Source organism: Bos mutus, chromosome 26 (genome assembly GCF_027580195.1).
Source record: "Bos mutus isolate GX-2022 chromosome 26, NWIPB_WYAK_1.1, whole genome shotgun sequence".
NCBI classification, from domain to species: Eukaryota; Metazoa; Chordata; class Mammalia; order Artiodactyla; family Bovidae; genus Bos; species Bos mutus.
Genome location: NC_091642.1, coordinates 33330017 through 33352061, shown reverse-complemented (window position 1 = coordinate 33352061; position 22045 = coordinate 33330017). Strand labels below are relative to the sequence as shown.

General features: G+C 48.3%; 1 protein-coding gene across 1 annotated transcript in view; it reads right to left on the bottom strand.

Moving 5' to 3' along the window:
* SLIT1 (slit guidance ligand 1) overlaps nucleotides 1-22045 on the bottom strand; it is a 172196-nt gene that overhangs the window by 5215 nt on the left and 144936 nt on the right. Inside the window, exons 26-32 of the mRNA XM_070363611.1 lie at nucleotides 12583-12746; nucleotides 8953-9077; nucleotides 8575-8672; nucleotides 5136-5275; nucleotides 4865-4958; nucleotides 2019-2156; nucleotides 505-742 (exon numbers count right to left, since the gene is read on the bottom strand). Coding sequence (XP_070219712.1) covers nucleotides 505-742; nucleotides 2019-2156; nucleotides 4865-4958; nucleotides 5136-5275; nucleotides 8575-8672; nucleotides 8953-9077; nucleotides 12583-12746 — 997 coding nt within the window. The remainder of the gene's footprint in view (nucleotides 1-504; nucleotides 743-2018; nucleotides 2157-4864; nucleotides 4959-5135; nucleotides 5276-8574; nucleotides 8673-8952; nucleotides 9078-12582; nucleotides 12747-22045) is intronic.

The window sequence follows — 22045 nt, the reverse complement described above, 5'->3', positions numbered from 1 at the left end:
TTTATCATGTGATATGCAATACTCTCCCTGCCCCAAGAAATGTTTAGCAAACAACGCTGTGGAAGTGGGACTTGCTTTTCTTTCCCTCAACATAATGATGTTCTGAGTGGAATTTAAGACATGGAATGGCAAAATAAGGGAACACAGGGCTAGCTGTGGCCAGATTCCAGCCACATGGAGAAAGCCTGTCTGCAGCCTTGGAGGCTGAAGCTGAGGAGTCATTGAAACAAGAGATGGTGGGAGGGGATCCGCCTAAGTTTGATTTTCTGGATCCAGTCACCCATGAGACTACCCCCACCCCTGCCCTTCTCTAAGACTGGTTTTGTGACCCAATAACCTTTCCAACTGTGCTTAAACTAGTTCAAGCTGAGATCTTGGTACCCACATCCATAGAATTTTGGCTAACAGAGTCCTCCCCACTGTCTTGATGATGCTCTGACCTGAGACCAGGGTCCCCTGTTGTTCTCTGACCACCCTCTATGACCGGGTGCCCTGGGCACGCACCTGCAGCGTGATGTTGGCCCGTGGCCAGTTCTGCAGGTCTGTGAACTGCAGGTAGGTGTCCCGATCCACGAAGTTAACACTGAGCAGCTTCTCACATTCAGGGCCGCCAAAGCCTGGGAGGCACTGGCACACGGGCCCGTTGCCCTGGTCCACACAGTTGGCCCCATTCTGGCACTCAGTCCCTTCACAGGGGCTCCTGGGGCCAGGTGGTCTGGGAGGGGTCTCACAGAGCTGACCACTGAGAGGGAAAGGACTCAGGTCAGAGAGGGCAGGAGCAAGGAGGCATCTTCCTTTCCCACAGTGCTGGAGAGAAACTCACTAAACATCTTGGGACACTTGCTTTAAAGCGATGGAAGACGCTCCTAATTGAACACTCCCCGTGAGAACTAAGAGCCAAGAGGATGCTGAGAAATGAGGGGAGAAACAAGTGTGGCCCCTGGACCAGCAGCATCAACATCACCTGAGCACTTGTCAGGGATGGAAAGCCTATTGCATCTGGCTTTCAACAAGATCCCAGGTGACTTGTGTGCATATTGGCTTGAAGAAGCACTCAGTGCTCACATTAGCAAACTCTGGTAGCAGGTTTTACTATACCCACTTTGCAGAAAAGAAAACTGAGACTTAAGACACAAACAAAAGAGAGAAGACTCTGTAGCATCAAATATGCACAATAGCAAAAAAATAAAAGTAGAAACAACTCAAATGTCTATCAACAATGAATGGATAAACGAATGTGGTATATCCATACAGTGGAATAGTATTCAGCCATAAAAAGGAATGACATTCTGATACATGATTCCATATGGAGAACCTCGAAAACATGATGCTAAGTGAAAGTCAATCACAAAGGACCACAGATTGTTGATTCCATTTATATGAAATATTCGGAATAAACAAATCTATGCACACAGACATTAGTAGGTTGGTGGTTGCCTAAAGGTGAGATGGAAGAGGGTTGTGGTAACAGATAAGTGTGGAGTTTCTTTGGGGTAATGAAAATCTCCTAAAATTGATTGTGGCAATGGATGCCTAACTCGGAGATTACACAAAAAAGCCACTGAATTCTACACTTTAACTGGGTGAATTATATGGTATATAAGTTATATCTCAATAAAACTGTTTTTTAAAAGAAGATACAAGCAGAACATGGGAGGTGGGTGACCAGAAGAAAGGCAGGTGCCCTTCCCTCCCAACCTCTCAGAGAGGCCAAGATGCAAAAGTAAGTGATCTTTAATGGCCTTTAATGTCTTCAGGGATTCACTGGGCAGGTAAGTGATGGAGCGCTGCCCAGTCATCTGTGCCCACCTCCTGCTCCCTCCGTCAGTCAGGGCAGGCACCCGCTGCCTGTGCTCTGAGCCACTCAGTAACTCTCCCCAGGCCACACAGATGGTGACTGGCACAGTGACAGTTAACTCTCCCAGGCTCTGCCGTTACTCTTGCCTGGGGGCTCCTGCCAGCGCCCGAGCTGACGGCTAGGAGACGTCAGTCACTCTTGGCCTCCAGAGGCCGCTCACCTGTAGCCCTGAGTACAGAGGCAGGAGTAGCCGTTGGCTTCGTCCACACACTGGGCCCCGTTCTGGCAGCGGTGGTCCCTGCAGTCATCCTGCTTCTCGGTGCAGTTGCCACCTGCGTAGCCTGGCGCACACTCGCACCTGGGTGGGCACAGGTGACGGGCATCAGCCCACACGCAGCCCGGACCTCAGCCGGGAGTCTGGGGCCCCGGGGCTGTACACATGACAGAGAGCCTCACGGTCCTGTGGGCCTGTGGAGTCCCCCAGCAGGCCACACAGAGCCCTAGATGTCAAGATGCCACCATCCATCACGGGACCCTTTACTAGTACAGGATAAGAGCCTGAGGGGGCTGCAGGCAGGATGGGGGTGCTCTGGGCTGGGAGAGTGGACACCCCATGGCTGGAGGAGATAGACACGTGTGGAGCACCCACCCTCAGCACCAACAGCACATCCAAGGTCAACCTTCAGCCCCTCCTCAACCTGCCCAGCAGCCTGTCTCCTGCCCCCCAGTGCACGGCTCTGAGTCACATACGGCTCATCCATCCCCCTCCCCCAGCCTCCCAGCTGCACAGGCCCAGCCTCCTGGGCCTCAGTCGGGCTAGTGCTCTCCTCCCCATGACCTTCTGGCTCCAGGCCAGTTCCCAGCTTCCCAGCTCACACTGTGGCTCACTCCTCTCCTGAGTCAGTTCACATGTGCCAACTATTTGCCTATCAAATAGAGAGTGTGCCCTCCACCCTCTTAAAACACGACCTTGCCTGATGCTCCCCATCCTGCTTCCCCCATAACAAGTCGCTCCATGGTCATACCTGTCTCCACGGGCAGCAATCTGCACCCTGCTACACTTCTCTGCCTTCACGCCTGTTGACTCTGGAATACCCTCCCCTCTCTCCCTGCCTCGATCCAGCCAGGCCAATAGCTCATCTCCTCCAGGAACCACCAGTAAGCAACCCTTGCCAGAAACCCTTCCAAACTACAGACTCCACAGCTCAACTGCACAACTTGGCAAGTAAGTGCGCCTGTGTGATTTTTAAAAATCTCATTTCCAGTGTTTTTCAAGCAGTAAGAAATACCTTTTACCCAGTAAACACACACACACTCCTCTGAAACCAGTTTTATGCCACAATACACTCCTTACTATATAAAAGGGTATGATGTCTGATATTTTCTATTTTTTTTTTAGGTTAATCTTGGTCCACCCAACTGATTATAGTCTATTACTGAGTGGGTCTTGAGCCGCAGTCTGAAAAGTGTGACGGTAGCTATGTACACAACCAATTCGATGAATGAATGCATACTGAATACTTGGTAGGTTCCAGGTACAACGCCAGGCATAGCTGAGTGCCTGGCAGTTCCCACCTTCCTCCAAGACAGGAGGTTGAGTAAATATGCACTGTATACCAACTGAGTGCTCCGTCTCTGTGTTGTGAAGGACTGTCTCAGCAGTATCTGACTGACAGTGTGCAGTCCTGCTTCAGTCCACCCTCTGAGGTCCAGTCTCTCTGAGGAGCAGGCATGCCACTTGCTCTGCCATTGCTTTTTGGTCTGCTCTGCCAAGCCCACCTGCTGGCTCCACCAGGAGTGCAGCATCTGTCCACTATCTGGATAGAGGCTCCTGTGCAGCCCCTTGATCTAATATCTGGGCCTCAGTGTCCCACAGCTCTCACTTCCTGCCCATGAGGCTCTGGCAGCTCCTACTTGGCTAAGTCCCTGGGGGACTCCACCCCCTACCCTGGCCCGAGTGGCTGGGGTTTGGTCCCTCAGCCACAGACCTGAAGAAGCCCTACCACCATGCTGCCCTGACAGGTGGAACAGGGTCCCAGAATTGAGACCTGTTGCAAAACTGCAGATGGGAGCAACATCTGAAAAACCCATGATCCTCACATTGCAGTCTGCCGGTGACAAGTACTTCTACATAGGCCAGTAACGATGATGGTGACAACAGGCAAGGACCCCTATCCAACCCTCCTGAGGCCAGACAGGTTTTGAAATTTGGGACTTTTTGGATTTGGGAATGGTAATACAATGTTTCATTAGTGTCAGTCGCTCAGTCGTGTCTGACTCTTTGTGACCCCATGGACTGTAGCCCACCAGGCTCCTCTGTCTGTGGAATTCTCCAGGCAAGAACACTAGAGTGGGTTGCCATTCCCTTCTCCAGGGGATCTTCCTGACCCAGGAATTGAACTCCGGTCTCCTGCATTGCAGACGGGTTTTTTTTTCTTTTTACCATCTGAGCCACCAGGGAAGCCCCAGTACAGTGTCTATAACCGTGTATTATGAAACATGCCAGTTGAATCTGGGGTGGCCCCTTAATTAAACATGCTCACATTCTACTGCAAATGCTACACATATTCCCTCTACATGGGATGAATGGTGACTGTAAGCAGCCTCCTATCAGTGCAGGTTTTAAAGCAAATACATTGATTGGATCAAATTTTGCTATCAAATGGACATTTGGTTTTCAGAGTTTTGTGCATTTTGCAATTGGCAATGAGAAATTGTGGACCTTGTCTAGTTCTTTATTGAGTACTTTTCAAATGTCAGACATGGAGGTAAGTGCTTTCCATGCATTTGCTTATGTAATCCTTCCAACCATCCCAGGAGGAAGCTACTGGTGCACCCAGTTTGCAGATGAGAAAACTGAGACTCCGAGTGGTCAAGCCACCCATTCCAGGCCGTGATGTAAACTCAGGTCTGTCGGATCATAAATACCAGCACCCTGCCCCTGGCTCTGACTGTACAGCCGAAACCAACCCACCTGACAGGTAAGGAAACAGGCTGGGGAGGGCAGAGGGGAGGTGACGTGGTGGCCCATGCCCTTCCCTGGCCCCAGAAATGGGCAACACTGACCTGGGCCCATCGGGGGTGCCCACACACTGGGCCTCATGCTGACACGGGTTCAAATCTGGAGCGCAGAAGTCCACCAGCAGCTCACAGGCCCTTCCTGGGGAAAAGATGGGGGGAGCAGGAGAGAAGCTGCCCCCTGAGTTCCACCAGGCGGCCAGCCCAGCAGAAAGCTCCTGCAGGCACTGAGGCAGGGCCCCAGCCTTCTGCCCATAGGACCAGGACTCAGGGCACTGGGCCTCCGCTCCCCTTGACCCCTGAGCCCTGCCACGCTTACCCGAGTACTGCAGGGGGCACTGGCAGGTGTAGCTGCCCACGCCGTCCACACAGGTGCCCCCATTGGCACAGGAGTGCTCCACACAGTCGTCCGTGTCTACCCCGCAGGTCGGCCCTTCAAAGCCGGTGGGGCAGGAGCACCTGTGGGGAGCAGGGAGAGGTGGGTGGGCCCACAGCCAGGGTGACAGCCTTCCTGAGGCACTGGTGTAAGCCTGTGGCCAGTAGTCAAGAGTATCAACCCAGAGTTTCGGTCCCTACTCTGGATCAGGCCCTTGTTAGGTGCTGAGGGTCAGAGGTGACCAAGACCAGCCCTGTGCTCATGAGATCACTCAGTCTAGTGGGGGTGATGACAGGGAGACTGGCGACCAAAGGAGAGACTGAGGACCAGGATGGTGCAAAACTGATGCTGGAGAAGGTGGACAAAGGGGCAGAGGTCACCTAGCTCCTCCCTGTGGGGAGTGGTCAGGGCAGGCTTCCTGGAGGAGGTGGTGAGTTAGCTAAGGACTCTGACAAGGGAGAACAGGAAGGAGAGGGAAGGCAGTGGGGGTAAAAGCCTTGGGGAGAGAGAGCCTTACAGTCCACCCCCAGTTTCCTCTATATAGTTCAGGACTTGAGGAGCACATATTTCAGGGATGGGGTAAGAAGAGGGCTGGGGGGTAAGCAGGAGTCCTGGATATCAGTCATCTTCAAACTGGGGTACACTCCCCCCCTGGGGCAACTGTGATTTTCCAAAGGATTTGCGGGTCACAGAGGGCTGAGCAATTAATTTCCACAGCTTCAAGTTCTGCACGAACTCCTCCCTTAACTGACCTGCCCCAGAGCTCCTGAAAGGTGCTCAGGTACCTATCCCGGCCTGAGTCAAGGTGGGCCATGCCTGGGGCCTAAGATCCTCTGGTGCCAAATAAAGGGACAGTTAGGGATACTGATGTTTCCAAAATGAAGGAACAAATGCTTTTGCAAGTCAAGAGGTTTCCAGTTCTGTGCATTAAAAAGTAATTGAAGGAAGACCTCATGGAACTATGAGCAGATAGAGCATTAAAAATAATTTTTGATGACCGATCACTCTGGGTTTTTGATGTATTAACTTGGAAGGGTTTCAAGTAACTGAGAGACATGACTATAATAAAACTCTTAATCCCACTGGTTTATTTATGTGAACGAACATTCTCAGCATTTATAGCCATATATATATATAGAGAGAGAGCGGGGGGTGCTATATATGTATTTTAAAAAGGAGTAGATTGGCTGCTAAGCCCTCTGATATTCCATAATATTCATGTCTGGACATAGGAACCAATTAGGAGGAGAAAAGGAAGCCCATCCATACACAAAGCTCCATCTATCTCATTAAGAGATATAGTCTAATAAAATGTTACTTTTATGTGTAATAATTATCAATCAAATTTTGGAAAACAGTTATGTTGTTCTAATCAACTGTATATTATTGATCATTATAATGATAATGCAAAAGAAACTTTCATCAGAGGTTTATGGGGACAAGAAAGAAGTGAAAAAATTTTCCATTTAAACTTATATACCCATGTTGGGGCAGGAAGGTATGACAGGGTGCTGAAGAAAAGCCTCTCTAACATGAAAACATATTACAGTAGAAGAAAAAGTCAGGGAGGGTGGCGGTGAGGGGAATAAAATAGAAATACTAGTTTGAGAAGAAACACAAATGACATGAGACGTTGCAGCTTGCTCAAGAGGAGCTCCTTCGTGTGATTTTAAAGTCACATGTATGCCTGTGGCGGATTCATTTTGATATTTGGCAAAACTAATACAATTATGTAAAGTTTAAAAATAAAATAAAATTTAAAAGAAAAAAAAAGAAAAGAGATAGGCAGTCACAGAATACAAAAAAAATAAATAAATAAAGTGATTTTTCACTGAAGAATGAGAAAAGAGTGATTTAAAGGATGATAGCTTTATTTTTAAGTGTTAATAATGTGTGCAGTATCCTGGAAATGACCTTCTTTGCAATGAAAAATTAAATTTACCATGAAAAATTTTAGCTGTCACTTAAGAATGCGTGAAGCAGTTTGTAATTTAAAAAAAATCTGTTTGGGGGAGCAGGTATGTGAACAAAAAGGTGTGAAGCCTGTTTCAGGGTGTGTCCTGGAATTTCATTCCCCCTGCAAGATTGCACGGGACACCAGAGAGGTCTGAAGTGGGTTAAGGGGATCTCAGCTAAGTCCCCTCCAGTAGGGCTGGGGATGGATAACAGAGGAGACCCTTGTAAGTCTCAGGGTTGCGAGGTAACTCAGGGAGGCACCCCCTTTCTACCAAAAGAACCCTTCCCACAGCTCCCCACAGTCTGTAGGAATGCCAAGTGTGAGGGGCTACCCTCACAGCTGCACCCCTCCTCCATAGACATGCCCCCAGTAGCCTAGCCAATGAGGTGGGGGCTTTGATGGAGCTTCTGCCAAGCCCAGAGGAGGTCAGAGCCTATTGTAAGGATGCTGTTTCCAAGGCGACACCTGCCACGAGGTCATTTAGTGTTTTCATTTTTACATCTGGTAATTTGGGTTTGCAGAGACAGGCTGACCATTCCTGCCAGTGGACTTGACATCATTTTCTGAAGAGTCAGTTTGCTCAGCTGGCAAATTACTTTCAGCAACTAAATTCTGTGTGCTTCTTAGAAAAACTCTGGGTACAGGAGAACTCTGGGAAGATGGGGGGCTCGAGAGACTCTGGAGGAGCAGGGTGAGTGGGGGGCTCGCGTGGCGATGTCAGCACTGGGAGGACTTGCAGGATGAGCTGTGGAGGATCTGGGTGAGGTCCAGCCCTTCACTGAGCAGTGGGGAACCTGTGCCCATGGTGCGCACAGAGTGACCCACGAGCTGGTGGGGGAGACCCCGGAGGGTGGGACCAGGACTTGCTCCCACCTGTGGGCAGGCTTCCCCAGCCCTTCTGGGGGGCTCAGGTGGAGGTATGGTCCTGAGGAGCTGGCTCAGGGCCCTCCCTTCAGACACCGTTGGCCCAACAAGCAGGTGTTTGGCTTCAGCTGGAGGTTAATAGAAACGATAGGAGTTTAAAACGTCCCCAACTGCCTCTTGGCACTGCCAGTGCATATGCCCTAGGTAACAGTTCCCAGTGCCATTGGAGGACTTGCCTGGCACCTGGCAAGAGCAGGAAGCCTGGAGCAGGAGCTCTAAGCCCAACCCCGACCCAGCCTGCTGGGTGACCTGGTCATCCCCCAGAGTCTCTGTGCTTCCACTGTCTGTGAGCGTCGGGGGCTTGGCCTGTGGGGGCGAGGGGATGGTGTGTGGAGAGGCCTCTGGCTGTGATCTGGAGTGAATGACTGCTCCCCCTGAGCCTGTCCCCCCATCTCCCAGACTGCAAGGGCCCTGGGCCATCCCATTCAGAGGAAGAAGGCTCCGAGGTCGGACCCATCAACACCCTGCCCACCAGGGTCTAGCCCCGGACAAGTAACTCACGTGAAGCCAGCATCCTCGCCCTCCTGTGAGCGGCAGGTCCCACCATTTCCACAGGGGCTGCTGGAACAGCTGTCCAGGGACACCTCACAGTCTCGGCCCTGGGGAGGAAGACAGTGATTGAGGGGGGGCACCCCAGGGAGACCCAGGGGCCAATGAGTCAGCAGAGCCAGCCAGCCCCCTCAGCAACTCAGCCTTCCTGTCCCGGGAGTTACTTGTGTACTCATGCACGTGTCAGGTCATGATGACACACTCACTTGGGCTCCTGCTCTGAGCCAGGAGCCGCCCTGGCCCCTGTGGGCTGACCAACAGGACAGCCCCAAGCCTGCCATACCGCGCCCTCGAGCAGACCCCCAGCCTCCGACTTCAGCCCGCACGCACCTTGTAGCCGCTGGGGCAGGCACACCTGTACCCCACAAGGGGGTCATTGCGGCAGGTACCCTGGTTCTGGCATGGGCTGGACAAGCAGGGGTCACACTTGGCCTGGACAGTCAGGGTGGGGGGACCTAAGGCAAAGGGGAGCGTTAGTGCAGTGGGGAGGCAGGGGAACAGGGCTGGGCAGAACCCCACGCCCCGGCCCCGGCATCCTGGCATGCAGGGACGCATGGTGGGAGCCCTCTCCCCAAGGTTCTTGCCTCTCCCTGTATTTCCTCTGGATCACGCTCACCCTCCCTCACATCCACCTCTCCAGACTCCGGACCCTCCTCTGTAAAAACAGAGTTAAAAACCCCCCTCATGGGGCTGGAAGGACTAAATGAGATAATCCCAAAAAAGTGTTTCGCAGGCGGGTGTTGGATAGTAAGGAGCTCCCACGTGGCGGGCAGAGCAGGGGCATCAGTGTGAGAATGTCATGGTCACGATCATAGAAATCAGCTGAGGTTTTCTCCATCCCCTCATACCCTTCCACAGCAACCACCTCAGCCCAGTCACTTGCTGGCCTGGACAGCAAAGGTGGCCACTCCAGCAGAGAAGAGATCTGGCTCTGAGAGGAGGCCACGCTTAGGAGGAAAAATGTCCATCGCCTAGAACTTGTTTCTCTCCAAGGCTGAACAGGGAAAGACCCTTTCCTGTCTCCTCTCTGGCCGCAGGCATGACCTTCTCCAGCCCCTTCAGGACTCACTGGTGGTGAAGGGCTTGAAGGTGGGTGAGGAGCCAGCAGCCAGAGCTGGGCCCCTATGAAGAGCATGAGGACCTCACAAGAATAAATAGTAAGACCAGCCAGTTAAGTTAGGTTTCCACTTCAGAGGGGCTTCCCTCATAGCTCCATTGGTAAAGAATCTGCCTGCAGTGCAGGAGACCCTGGTTTGATCCCTGGGTCGGGAAGATCCCCTGGAGAAGGGATAGGCTACCTACACCAGTATTGTTGGGCTTCCCTTGTGGCTCAGCTGGTAAAGAATCCACCTGCAATGCAGGAGACCTGGGTTCGATCCCTGGGTTGGGAAGATCCCCTGGAGAAGGGAAAAGCTACCCACTCCAGTATCCTGGCCTGGAGAATTCCATGGACTGTATACTCAAAGGGGTCGCAAAGAGTTGGACACGACTGAGCAACTTTCATTCACTCACTCACTCTATTTCAGACTCTTTCTAGAAGTAGAGAAACATTAGTTCCACTGAAAATGCATGAGTTTGACTAGAAGGAGAAACACTTTCTGGTAATAACTACAGGGGAATCCTCATGGGTTACAGGTGGGGCTCTGTTTCTTGATCCAGGTGCTAGATACCTTAGACAGTCAGTTTAGTCGCTCAATCGTGTCTGACTCTTTGTGACCCCATGGACTGCAGCACACCAGGCTTCCTTGTCAATCACCAATTCCCAGAGCCTACTCAAACTCATGTCCATCATGTCGGTGATGCCATCCAACCATCTTATCCTCTGTCGTCCCCTTCTCCTCCTGCCTTCAATCTTTCCCAGAATCAGGGTCTTTTCCAATGAGTTGGTTCTTTGCATCAGGTGGCCAAAGTATTGGAGTTTCAGCTTTGGCATCAATCCTTCCAATGAATTTTCAGGACTGATTTCCTTTAGGATGGACTGGTTGGATCTCCTTGCAGTCCAAGGGACTCTGAAGAGTCTTCTCCAACACCACAGTTCAAAAGCATCAATTCTTTGGCGCTCAGCTTTCTTTATAGTCCAACTCTCACATCCATATGTGACTACTGGAAAAACCATAGCTTTGACTATACGGATCTTTGTTGGTAAAGTAATGTCTCTGCTTTTTAATATACCGTCTAGATTGGTCATAGCTTTTCTTCCAAGGAGCAAGCATCTTTTAATTTCATGGCGGCAGTCACCATCTGCAGTGGTTCTGGAGCCCAAAAAATAAAGTCTGTCACTGTTTCCATTGTTTCCCCATCTATTTGCCATGAAGTGATGGGACTGGATGCCATGATCTTAGTTTTCTGAATGTTGAGTTTTAAGCCAACTTTTTCACTCTCCTCTTTCACTTTCATCAAGAGGCTCTTTAGTTCTTCTTTGCTTTCTGCCATAAGGGTGGTATCATCTGTGTATCTGAGGTTGTTGGTATTTCTCTCAGCAATCTTGATTCCAGCCTGTGCTTCATCCAGCCCAGCATTTCTCATGATGTACTCTGCATATAAGTTAAATAAGCAGGGTGACAATATACAGCCTTGACATACTCCTTTTCCGATTTGGAACCAGTCTGTTGTTCCATGTCCAGTTCTAACTCTTACTTCTTGACCTGGATGGGTTCAATTTGTGAAAATTCACTGAGCCTTTCATTAACTATCTGTGTAATTTTCTGTTATGCATGTTGTATTCCAATAAAAAATTTTTTAAAGGAGATTTCTTTTTATATATTATTTATTTACTTTTGGCTCTGTTTTGTCTTCATTGCTACACGGGTTTTTTTCTTATTGCGGCAAGTGAGGGCTACTCTTCCTTGCTGTGTTCAGGCTTCTCGCTGCAGTGGCTTCTCTTGCTGTGGCGCAGGCTCCCGGGCATGCAGGCTTCAGGAGCTGCGGCACGTGGGCTCCGTGCTTGTGGCCCTAGGGCACAGGCTCAGTGGTTGTGGTGCGCGGGCTTAGCTGCTTCGTGCCACGTGGGATCTTCCCAGATCAAGGATCAAACCTGTGTCTCCTACATTCGCAGCTGGATTGTTTACTGCTGAGCCACCAGGGAAGCCCCCAGTTAAATTTAAACAGACACACACACACAAACCTCTCATCAGTACCAGTCCCAGACCATTAAATAAATACTGAGCAAATATTTCAACATAAATTGGCCTGCTCCCCACAGCTGCCAGCCAAGCCGCAGACTGGACCCTTCTGAAGTGTTGCTGCTGTGATAGCATCCTGCATGCAGGGTGGCCTGGGGCTTCCTCATTAACCTCTGGCTGTCAGTTTCATTTCTACTGGTGGTCTGTGAGCTTGTGGAGGGCAGGGGCCGTGCCCCACGGCCTCCAGTGCCCTTCTGCAGCTGTACCCCTGATACAAGCCAAGCCTGGGGCAGCCACTCAGCCACTGCCTTCTGCTCGGCAGGGTTCCCTTGGCCTTCAGTCAATCAGTCAATCAATCCCCGAGCCCGTGTTTACAAATGCCCAGGGTGAGGTGCCTCCAATCACACCAGGCCCTGGATTTCTAGAGATGTCAGGAGGGTAGCAGCTGGGTTCAGTGCCCAGGGGTTTAAGCTAATTGCTGAGCACAATTCCTACCAAAGGGAGGCCTGAGTGCCTGTACTGCTGGGAGGCTTGGAGCTTCCAGAAACACTGCTGCTATTTTTATTTTCCTTACATAACCCAAGGGAGGGATTAGAGCCCTTACGGCCTGAGATCTTCCGCCTGGCTTTTTTTATTTTTTTGCTTGTTGTATGTCAGGACAAGAGGGCAGTCATGCTAATAAGCAGCAGGGGCCACATTCCTGCCATCTGTCCCCCACCCAGCCAGTCACCACAGGGACACAGAAGTGACGGGAAGGTCCTGCCAGGTTGATGGGGAAGCAGGAAGTGGGGGGATGCAACCCCGTACCCGCCATCCCTTCTTGCACTCCTGGGCTCACCCTGGCATTCAAACTTCTTGGCAGGCGTGGTGAGGAGCAGTTTGCCTTCCATGTCCGGGGGCCCGGCACAGCGGGCAATGCCCGGTTCCTTGTAGCCTGTCTTCACCCAGCTGGACAACCAGCGCAGGTGGCAGTCACAGTACAGGGGGTTGGCACCGATGGCCCTGGGTTAGAGAGGAGAGAGGAGCAGACATTACAGCTTCATGGAGTCCTTCACCCATTGGGTACCAGGTATCAGACATTATGCCCGGAGCTGGCAAAACCCTAAAAATCCCCATTCAGTGAGCACTAACCATGTAGCCAGGACAGATTTAAGTACTTTGCACCTGTTATCTCGCTTAGTCCTCATCACACCTTACTAACCCCGTTTTACATGTTGAAACTGAAACTCAGAAGGTGAAGACACTTGCCCAAGATGCACAGAGAAAGGGGGGAGGTAGGATCTGAACTCAGGCTGTTGAGGCCGGAGCCTCTGTCGGCACCGCCTCCAGGGTGTACCAGGGAGAGAGGAACCAGCATTTGCTGCTGTGATGAACCAGCTTCTCCCACGTTAGCGCATCTAGTCCTCTCATCAGCCCCACAGTATAAGCTTTCTCTTCTCCATCTCAAAGATGTGGGAACTGAGCCTCACATGGAATAAGTCATTTTCCTGCAGTCACACAATCAGTGAAGCACAGCCCCCTGATCCAGACCTAGAGCTGTCTGACTTGAGAGCCTATGTTATTTTTAAAAATATTAATTAAATAATTATTTGACTGCATGAGGTCTTAGTTGCAGCACTTGGAATCTAGATCCCTGACAAGGGATGGAACCCCGGCCCCCGGCATGGAGAGCAGAGTGTTAGTCACTGGACCACCAGGGAAGCCCCCTCTTTTTTTTATAAGCCTATCCTCTTTAATTTTTCTCTTCATTTTCAATTAAACAAGAAGTGCATAAGCATATTCTCATTGTAAATCATTTTCAGACATGGCGCACAACAGTCTCACTTTAAACGGCATTGTGAATGTCCTCAATACCACTAAATTGTATTCATTAAAATGGTTAATTTTATATTCCTTGAATTTCACCTTGATTTTTTTAAAAGGCACATTCCTGTGTGACTGATGGGAATGCAAGATGGTAGAATTCCAACAGAGGGGTATTGCCTGATACCTAGCTAGCTAGCAATACAGTTGCCTTTTGACCCAGTAACTCTGTTTCTGGCACATCTCACAGATCTGTGCCTGCATAAGTGTGTAAAGGCATCTGTGCAACAGTATTGATCTCAGCATTGTTTGTAATAGACGGGAAGCCTCCCGTGTTCGTCAGTGGGGGAGTGGTTACATAAACTACAATACATCCTCATTACAAAAAAGTCCACTGTCCCTGCCAACCACAGGACCCATGGTCACAAGGTCATCATACTCCATGGGTAGCCTTCCAATCCTTTCCCATATTTACACATACGGTCGGTTCTTCATGAGAGAGAGATTATATCCATCCAGTACACACAGTCACTGAGCAGCCTGCTTCTTGTCACTAAACAGCATGCCTTGGAGACCTCTTCAGGTCAGCTATATGGATCCACCTCATTTTATCAAACTGCTTAAGAGCATCCCAAAGAACGGACACTTCATAGCTTTCACTGCCAGACACTCCAGTTGTTTCCAGCAGCAGTGAACACTTTGTCCATGCCTCTCTGCAAGGAGAGGCCATTTCTCTAGAACAGATGCCTAGAAGGGGGTTCATGTCGCAGAGGAAGGGCACGTAAAATGGTCACAGTGAAGTGAAAGTGAAAGTCGCTCAGTCGTGTCCCACTCCTCGGGACCCCATGGACTACACAGTCCATGGAATTCTCCAGGCCAGAATACTGGAGTGGGTGGCCTTTTCCTTCTCCAGGGCATCTTCCCAACCCAGGAATCAAATCCAGGTCTCCTGCATTGCAGGCAGATTTTTTACCAGCTGAGCCATAAGGGAAGCCCAAGAATACTGGAGTGGGTAGCTTATCCCTTCTCCAGGGGATCCTCCCACCCCAGGAATTGAACCAGGGTCTCCTGCATTGCAGGCAGATTCTTTACCAACTGAGCTAACAGGGAAGCCCAAAATGTTCACAGCCAGCCTCCAAAAAAGGTTGTAACGACTTACACTTGCCGGCAGGGTGAGGGGTGTGCCCGCTCCCTCGCATCCCCACACTGATACTGACACGGGGCACTGCCAACTTCTTAGGCTTTGGCCAGGCTGGTGGGCAAGCTCATAACCCTCTGACTAAACCACAGTGAGAGATTCAGAGATGAACAAGACATGGATTTGGGGGAACAAAGGTTGCCAGTGGTCTTTGAGCCAGCAAACAGAAAAACCAGAGCCTCGTATCTGAAGCTCATTTATATCGACATTATTGTGAAAACATAAGGCTATATACTGTTCAGGAGAATGAGCACATCTATTAAGCACCAAATGGATGCATTGTCGTTTTCCACCCGTGTCTGGGCAACACAGAGGAAGCGGCTCCCCTGGCGATGCGTGGGGTCTGATAAAAGCAGCAGTGACTCTGAGCAGGAATTCCCCCAAATAGCACAGCTGATGACGGCCCTTCCTATAAAGCAGGCTCAACAGTCTTGGACTCTGGCCCCTGGCGCAGCTGCTCACTGCCCGGGTGACCTTGAGCGGCTCACTTAACATCTCTGGGGCTCACTTTATGATTCGATAAAGAGCCTGCAATCTGGAAGGGGGAGAAAGACAAGCACATCGAGCCTGAAATGGGTGCCGAGGGAATAATGCAGCTTGGAAAAAGAAAGCCAGTTCAGCTTTGACGTGTATTTCACTTTTTCTGTTCTGATTTGCTGACAGCATCCATCCTGGCTAATAGGACAAGGCAACACCTTCCTCTTTTCCCTGAACACTGCCAGGGCTTCTCAGAGGTAGAGGAAGTTCAGACACTTCGATTTTCTGAAGCTCCATTGCGTTAAGAAAATAATAATAAAGACTTAGAAAAATAACAGGACTACAAAACAGTGGTATATTTAAAACATCTATATTCACCAGACTGATATTTTTAATATAGTATGAGGTAATGTAATTATGCTATTCAAAAGATAAATATAGAATTTATTGAAAGTATTTTTGCACCACACTGCAGGAGTGTGTTCTGCTAATGAGCCATGAGGAAGTAGAGAGTTTATTCTGAAGGGCTTCTTCTCTCAGTCTTGTAACTCATTTAGAGAAAAAGTCCAAAAGACTAAATCTAAAGCTGTTGTGAATGTGGAGGCCGTTGACACATCTTAGGATGTCACAATTCCCAATTCCTGCATAAATCCTCCCCATAAATGGCAACAAAGTCATGCCCTTTTCAATTCTTCATATATATTATATAATATATATGTATATTATTCTCTATTTTTATATATATTATTCTCTATATTTATATATATTATTCTCTATTTTATATATATATACACAATATAGAGATAATAAAAGCTACCAAAGTCACATACAAAGCTATTGAAAATTAGGCATTCTGGCTTGACCAACACGTTTTACTTGTTGCTATACAGAGCAGATGGTGAGCGACTCCTGATTTCAACATTTCAAGCTTTTATTTCTCCAAACACTATTTTTTTTTTCTGACTACTTTATTAGTTCGAGTAGTTCACTTTCACCTGGAGTCCATTTTTCCCAATAAAATGACTGTGAACTCCCAGGGCGTGGACAGCCACAGGCCCTGCTGAGACCAGTGGGGGGAACAGCCAGGCCACTCATCAATCCAAAAGGACTGTGGAGTCAAGTCCATCCCCCAACAAAAGCATAAACAACCCTGTGCTGTTGATCTTTGGTTTAACTTGGAAATAGTTGAAATAGTAGCTATTTCATCTGTTTGTGCCAAGGCCCGCTGGGCTTCTTCTATTAACATAACCAAGACAGAAATAGACCTCCTATGACAGAGGTGCCAACCATAGAGTTTAGCATAGACTAAACCTTCAAAATCTCTTCACCTGAGCTAGTCCTCCTCCCAGGAAATTTCTTCATGTGCATCCCTGCCTCCTTCTACTGGGAAGAAGCTCCATGAGAGCAGGTGTCACCAACCCCACATGGCACCTGAACCAGCAGAACCCCCCCATTTGCCGAATGAACCCCTGCCTACAAGCGGGAGAAAAGCACAAACCTCAGTATGAAAGCAAAAGAAACTAAAAAATAAAGGAATCATCTACCACTCCATAAATGTAACTAATTTAATTTTCATCTATTCCTTTCTAGCTCTTGTGTATATATATATATTATATATACACACACACATCACTGAAATCAGAGTATACCATCTTCTTTATTCTGTGTTTTCATTAAATAATAAAGTACAGTATCATAAATACTATAACTAACTACTTGTTATTTTATCATATGGGCATCCCATGATTTACCTAATCATTTCATATTCACTTTCCACAATGAATTTTTAATGAACTCAGAAGTCTAGTGTTCCCACAAGTATCAGATTAGGGGCAACAAAATGCCAGATTATAGACATGAAGGATGACATTGGGGAGCCTTGCCACAGGATTTGGCACATAACGAATATTGGCTGATGGACGGATGGATGGATAGACAAATGCAGGAAAGATGAGTTAACTGTAAATATCCAAGTGGACAGCAGCAGAGATGTGCGGGCAGTGACGAGCGCTCGTAACCATGACAGCCTGATTATGGTATGTAGTTAGAACGCTCGTGGACATGAGAAATAACCTGTGTACACGCAAGGAAAGAACCCGAAGAGCTGAATGAACTGTCTGAGGTCCTGCTGCAAGCTGATGGCAAGACAAACACCTAACACCACATCCTGGGTCCTACTCTAAGTTCAAGGGGGTTAACTATGGTGGACCTCACCCCCACACACCCTCAGCCCACCCACCCGCCTTGTGTGTTGCCAGTGAAGAGGAGAGGCCCAGGTCAGAGTCACACTAAGAACAGAGGGCACCTCTGGGAGCCAGGAACACTGGATGCTAACTCTTGGGCAAACCCTGACTTGGGACAGACCCATGGGCACCTCCTTCCCTTCACACGGCCTGTGGTCTTTGTGAAGCCCAGAAAGAATGCAGTGAGTCTGTGCTATCCGTTTCCCATTCCTTGACCCCTTGTACTTGCTCACTTGCAGCTTCTCATGCAGAAGAAATAACAGCTACATGTGTGCACATGCACACATATTCCACTAGCATTAGATGGGCACACACCTGAACACAAACATACGTACACTTCTCAGGCTGCTGCCGAGTCCCATTTGAAACCCTGGGTATAGAGAGAAGAATGTACTGACAAGGTTGCTTCATAATAATGGAAAATTTCTTCCACATAGATGCTATTTTAGGGAGAAATAAGGCAACCAACAAACATATCTAATTGGTAGTGCTAACACCCTGTTCTGCAATTACCACTTCCACTGAGCTCTACCAATTCCACTGAGCTCTACTTACTGTTTTGTGTTTTTTGTCTAACAAGTTAGATCTGGATCTGGCTTCTAGCCTGATATCACTGTTTTCCTAATGTCTGAATTTATAGATAGGCATGGGCTCAAAATCTGGCTTTGCAGCTTCAGGTTTTTGTTCACACAAAACATATGTTGCCTTCCTCTTGAATCCCCCTTCCACCTCCCTCCTCACCCCATCCCTCCAGTTGTCACAAAGCACTGGCATTGGGTGTCTTGCATCATATATCAAACTCCCACTGGCTATCTATTTTACATATGGTCATGTGTATGTATTACAAAGCAGAGACATTACTTTGCCAATAAAGAAAGGTCTATCTAGTCAAGGCTATGGTTTTTCCAGAGGTCATGTATGGATGTGAGAGTTGAACTCTAAAGAAAGCCGAGCACTGAAGAATTGATGCTTTTGAACTGTGGTGTTGGAGAAGAGTTTTGAGAGTCCCTTGGACTGCAAGGAGATCCAACCAGTCCATCCTAAAGGAAATCAGTCCCAGGTGTTCTTTGGAAGGACTGATGCTGAAGCTGAAACTCCAATACTTTGGCCACCTCATGCGAAGAGCTGACTCATCTGAAAAGACCCTGATGCTGGGAAAGATTGAAGGTGGGAGGAGGAGGGGATGACAAAGGATGAGATGGTTGGATGGCATCACCAATTCAATGGACAGGAGTTTGGGTAAACTCCTGGAGTCAATGATGGATAGGGAGGCCTGGTGTGCTGCAATCCATGGGGTTGCAAAGAATCAGACACGACTGAGCGAATGAACTGAACTGAACTGATGTTTCAATGCTATTCTCTCAAAGATTGTTTGAATCAGTAAATTTCAGTTGAAAATGGAATTGAGAATTTGATATATCATTGCAAAATACATATTTTGTTCTTTCTCTACCCACAAATATGTTACAATGTCTGAATGTTCTTTTTCAACAGGAGAGAGGGGATGTATGTACACCTACAGCCGATTCATATTGATGAATGCAAAACCCATCACAGTATTGTAAAGTAATTACCCTCCAATTAAAATAAATAACCTTTAAAGAGGGAAAAAAATGTTGTTTATTTCCCTTTGGAAAAGCAAAGCCTCTAGATTTTGAGCTGAGGGCAAGATCAGAACATCCTTGGGCATGATTCAGTTTTCACAGCGAAGGAGGAGAGGTAAAGCCCAAGCAAAAGAGATGGGCTTCCCAGGTGATGCTAGCAGTAAAGAACCAGCCTGCCAAAGCAGGAGACAAGAGATACAGTTTGATCCCTGGGTCGGAAGATCCCTTGGAGGACAGCATGGCAACCCGCTCCACTATTCTTGCCTGGAAAATCCCATGGACAGAGGAGCTCGGCAGGTTACAGTCCATAGAGTCACACAGAGTCGGACTTGACTAAAGCGACTTAGCACGCACACACGCAAGCAGACAACAAACACGAAGGTGGAAGAGGTGGGCCAGATGCTTGAAAAGGCCTTTCCTAGCCAGGGGGAGAGCTGGAGCAGACGGTCAGCACAGCCCAGGGGTAAGCAAGGGAGAGGACAGCAGCAGGGGCCCAGAGCAGCAGCAGGCCTGGCCCATCAAAGACTCACGCATGAACTCTCTAGAGAGAAGCATTACCTATGTAGGCCCTCAGAATTCCTAACATCAGCAAACAATGAGCTCACAACCAAAAATTGCTAAACTTAGATACAATCAAGGCCCTGTGAGTGGCAGTCATCAAGAACAATGAACAACACGACCCCTGCCTGGTCTTCGTCCAGAGCCACTGTCTCCAGCCAGGCTCCCTCCTGACTCTTCCCATCCCATCCAGCTTCCATATGTCACCATGGCGTTCCAGGAGTTTTCACAACTTAATTCTTCCTTGATTCGCTTCTATCTACAGAACAAAACAAACTCCTCAGCATAGAGACCTTTTACAACAGAATGGCAGTGTCCGTTTCTACACTCCTGTCTTCCTACCCCAAATTTCTTACCTAACACAACTCCCTATATCCACATATTACACACACAGTAAGCGTGTGTGTGTGTGTTCATTCAGTCATGTCTGATTCTTGGTGATTCTATGGACTGTAGCTCACCAGGCTCCTCTGTCCATGGGATTCTCCAGGCAAGAATACTGGAGTGGGTTGCCATGCCCTCCTCCAGGGGATCTTCCCAACCCAATAACTGAACCTGCATCTCCTACACTGCAGGTGGATTCTTCACCCCCACTGAGCCACCTGGGAAGCACACTGGACAGTATAGCCTCCTTGAATATTTCATTCACTTTCTTGCCTCCATGCCTTTGCACAAGCTATTCCCTCTTCCTAGAATGTCCTTCCCTATCTTCTCCAAATTTGCCTCCAAAAGGCAAATTCCTAGTGTCTTTTCAAAGGCAGTAAAGGTAGCACCTCCTCTCTGAAGGTCATCTGACTTGCCCAGAGTTAGTCACTGCTTTCTTTGAATTTGTTTTGTAATATCCCAGATGGTCACAGAAGGCAGCAACCTTTGTTAGTAAATTCTTCAGCATTTGACTCACTGTGGTTCCTCGGGACATATTTATTGAGGCAATAAAGAATAAATAAAGAGCTTTGGAATCAGACACACCTACGTTCAAATCCTGTCTCTGTCATTCCCTAGCTTTATGACCTAGGGAATCTGTTTGACTGAACCTGGGACTATAAAATGGATATAATAAACCCTGCCACAGAGGACAGAACCTCTTACCCATTCCACTCCCATGGCAGACATCACTAATTAATCACTGCACTCTGCCCACCAAGTCCTAGAATCTTCAGTGTGGATTCAAGGCAGCCCCTGTCTTATTTATGAAGCTGGCTCATGGCACAAGAGCTACTTCCCATGTGGAAGTAAAGTCCTTGTCCCAACCAAACTCACAATGAGTGGCACTTATTACTATTTTATTTCCTCAAGTCTAAGATTGTTAGATGCCTGCTATGGGAAAAGTAGAGAAATGTTACCATATTCAGTTCAGTTCAGTTTGGTCACTCAGTCGTGTCCGACTCTTTGAGACCCCATGAATCACAGCACGCCAGGCCTCCCTGTCCATCACCAACTCCCGGAGTTCACTCAAACTCATGTCCATCAAGTCGGTGATGCCATCCAGCTATCCCATCCTCTGTCGTCCTCTTCTCCTCCTGCCCCCAATCCCTCCCAGCATCAGGGTCTTTTCCAGTGAGTCAACTCTTCACATGAGGTGGCCAAAGTATTGGAGTTTCAGCTTCAGCATCAGTCCTTCCAATGAACACCCAGGAGTAACAGGCAAATTTGGCTTTGGAGGACAGAATGAAGCAGGGCAAAGACTAATAGAGTTTTGCCAAGAGAACACACTGGTCATAGCAAACACCCTCTTCCAACAACACAAGAGAAGACTCTACACATGGACATCACCAGATGGTCAACACCGAAATCAGATTGATTATATTCTTTGCAGCCAAAGATGGAGAAGCTCTACACAGTCAGCAAAAACAAGACCGGGAGCTGACTGTGGCTCAGATCATGAACTTCTTATTGCCAAATTCAGACTTAAATTGAAGAAAGTAGGGAAAACCACTAGACCATTCAGGTATGACCTAAATCAATCCCATATGATTATACAGTGGAAGTGAGAAATAGATTTAAGGGACTAGATCTGATAGACAGAGTGCCTGATGAACTATGGGCGGAGGTTCGTGACATTGTACAGGAGACAGGGATCAAGACCATCCCCATGGAAAAAGAAATGCAAAAAAGCAAAATGGCTGTCTGGGGATGGTTTACAAATAGCTGTGAAAAGAAGAAAAGCAAAGGAGAAAAGCAAGGATATAAGCATCTGAATGCAGAGTTCCAAAGAATAGCAAGGAGAGATAAGAAAGCCTTCCTCAGCAATCAATGCAAAGAAATAGAGGAAAACAACAGAATGGGAAAGACCAGAGATCTCTTCAAGAAAAGTAGAGATACCACGGGAACATTTCATGCAAAGATGGGCTCGATAAAGGACAGAAATGGTATGGACCTAACAGAAGCAGAAGATATTAAGAAGAAGTGGCAAGAATA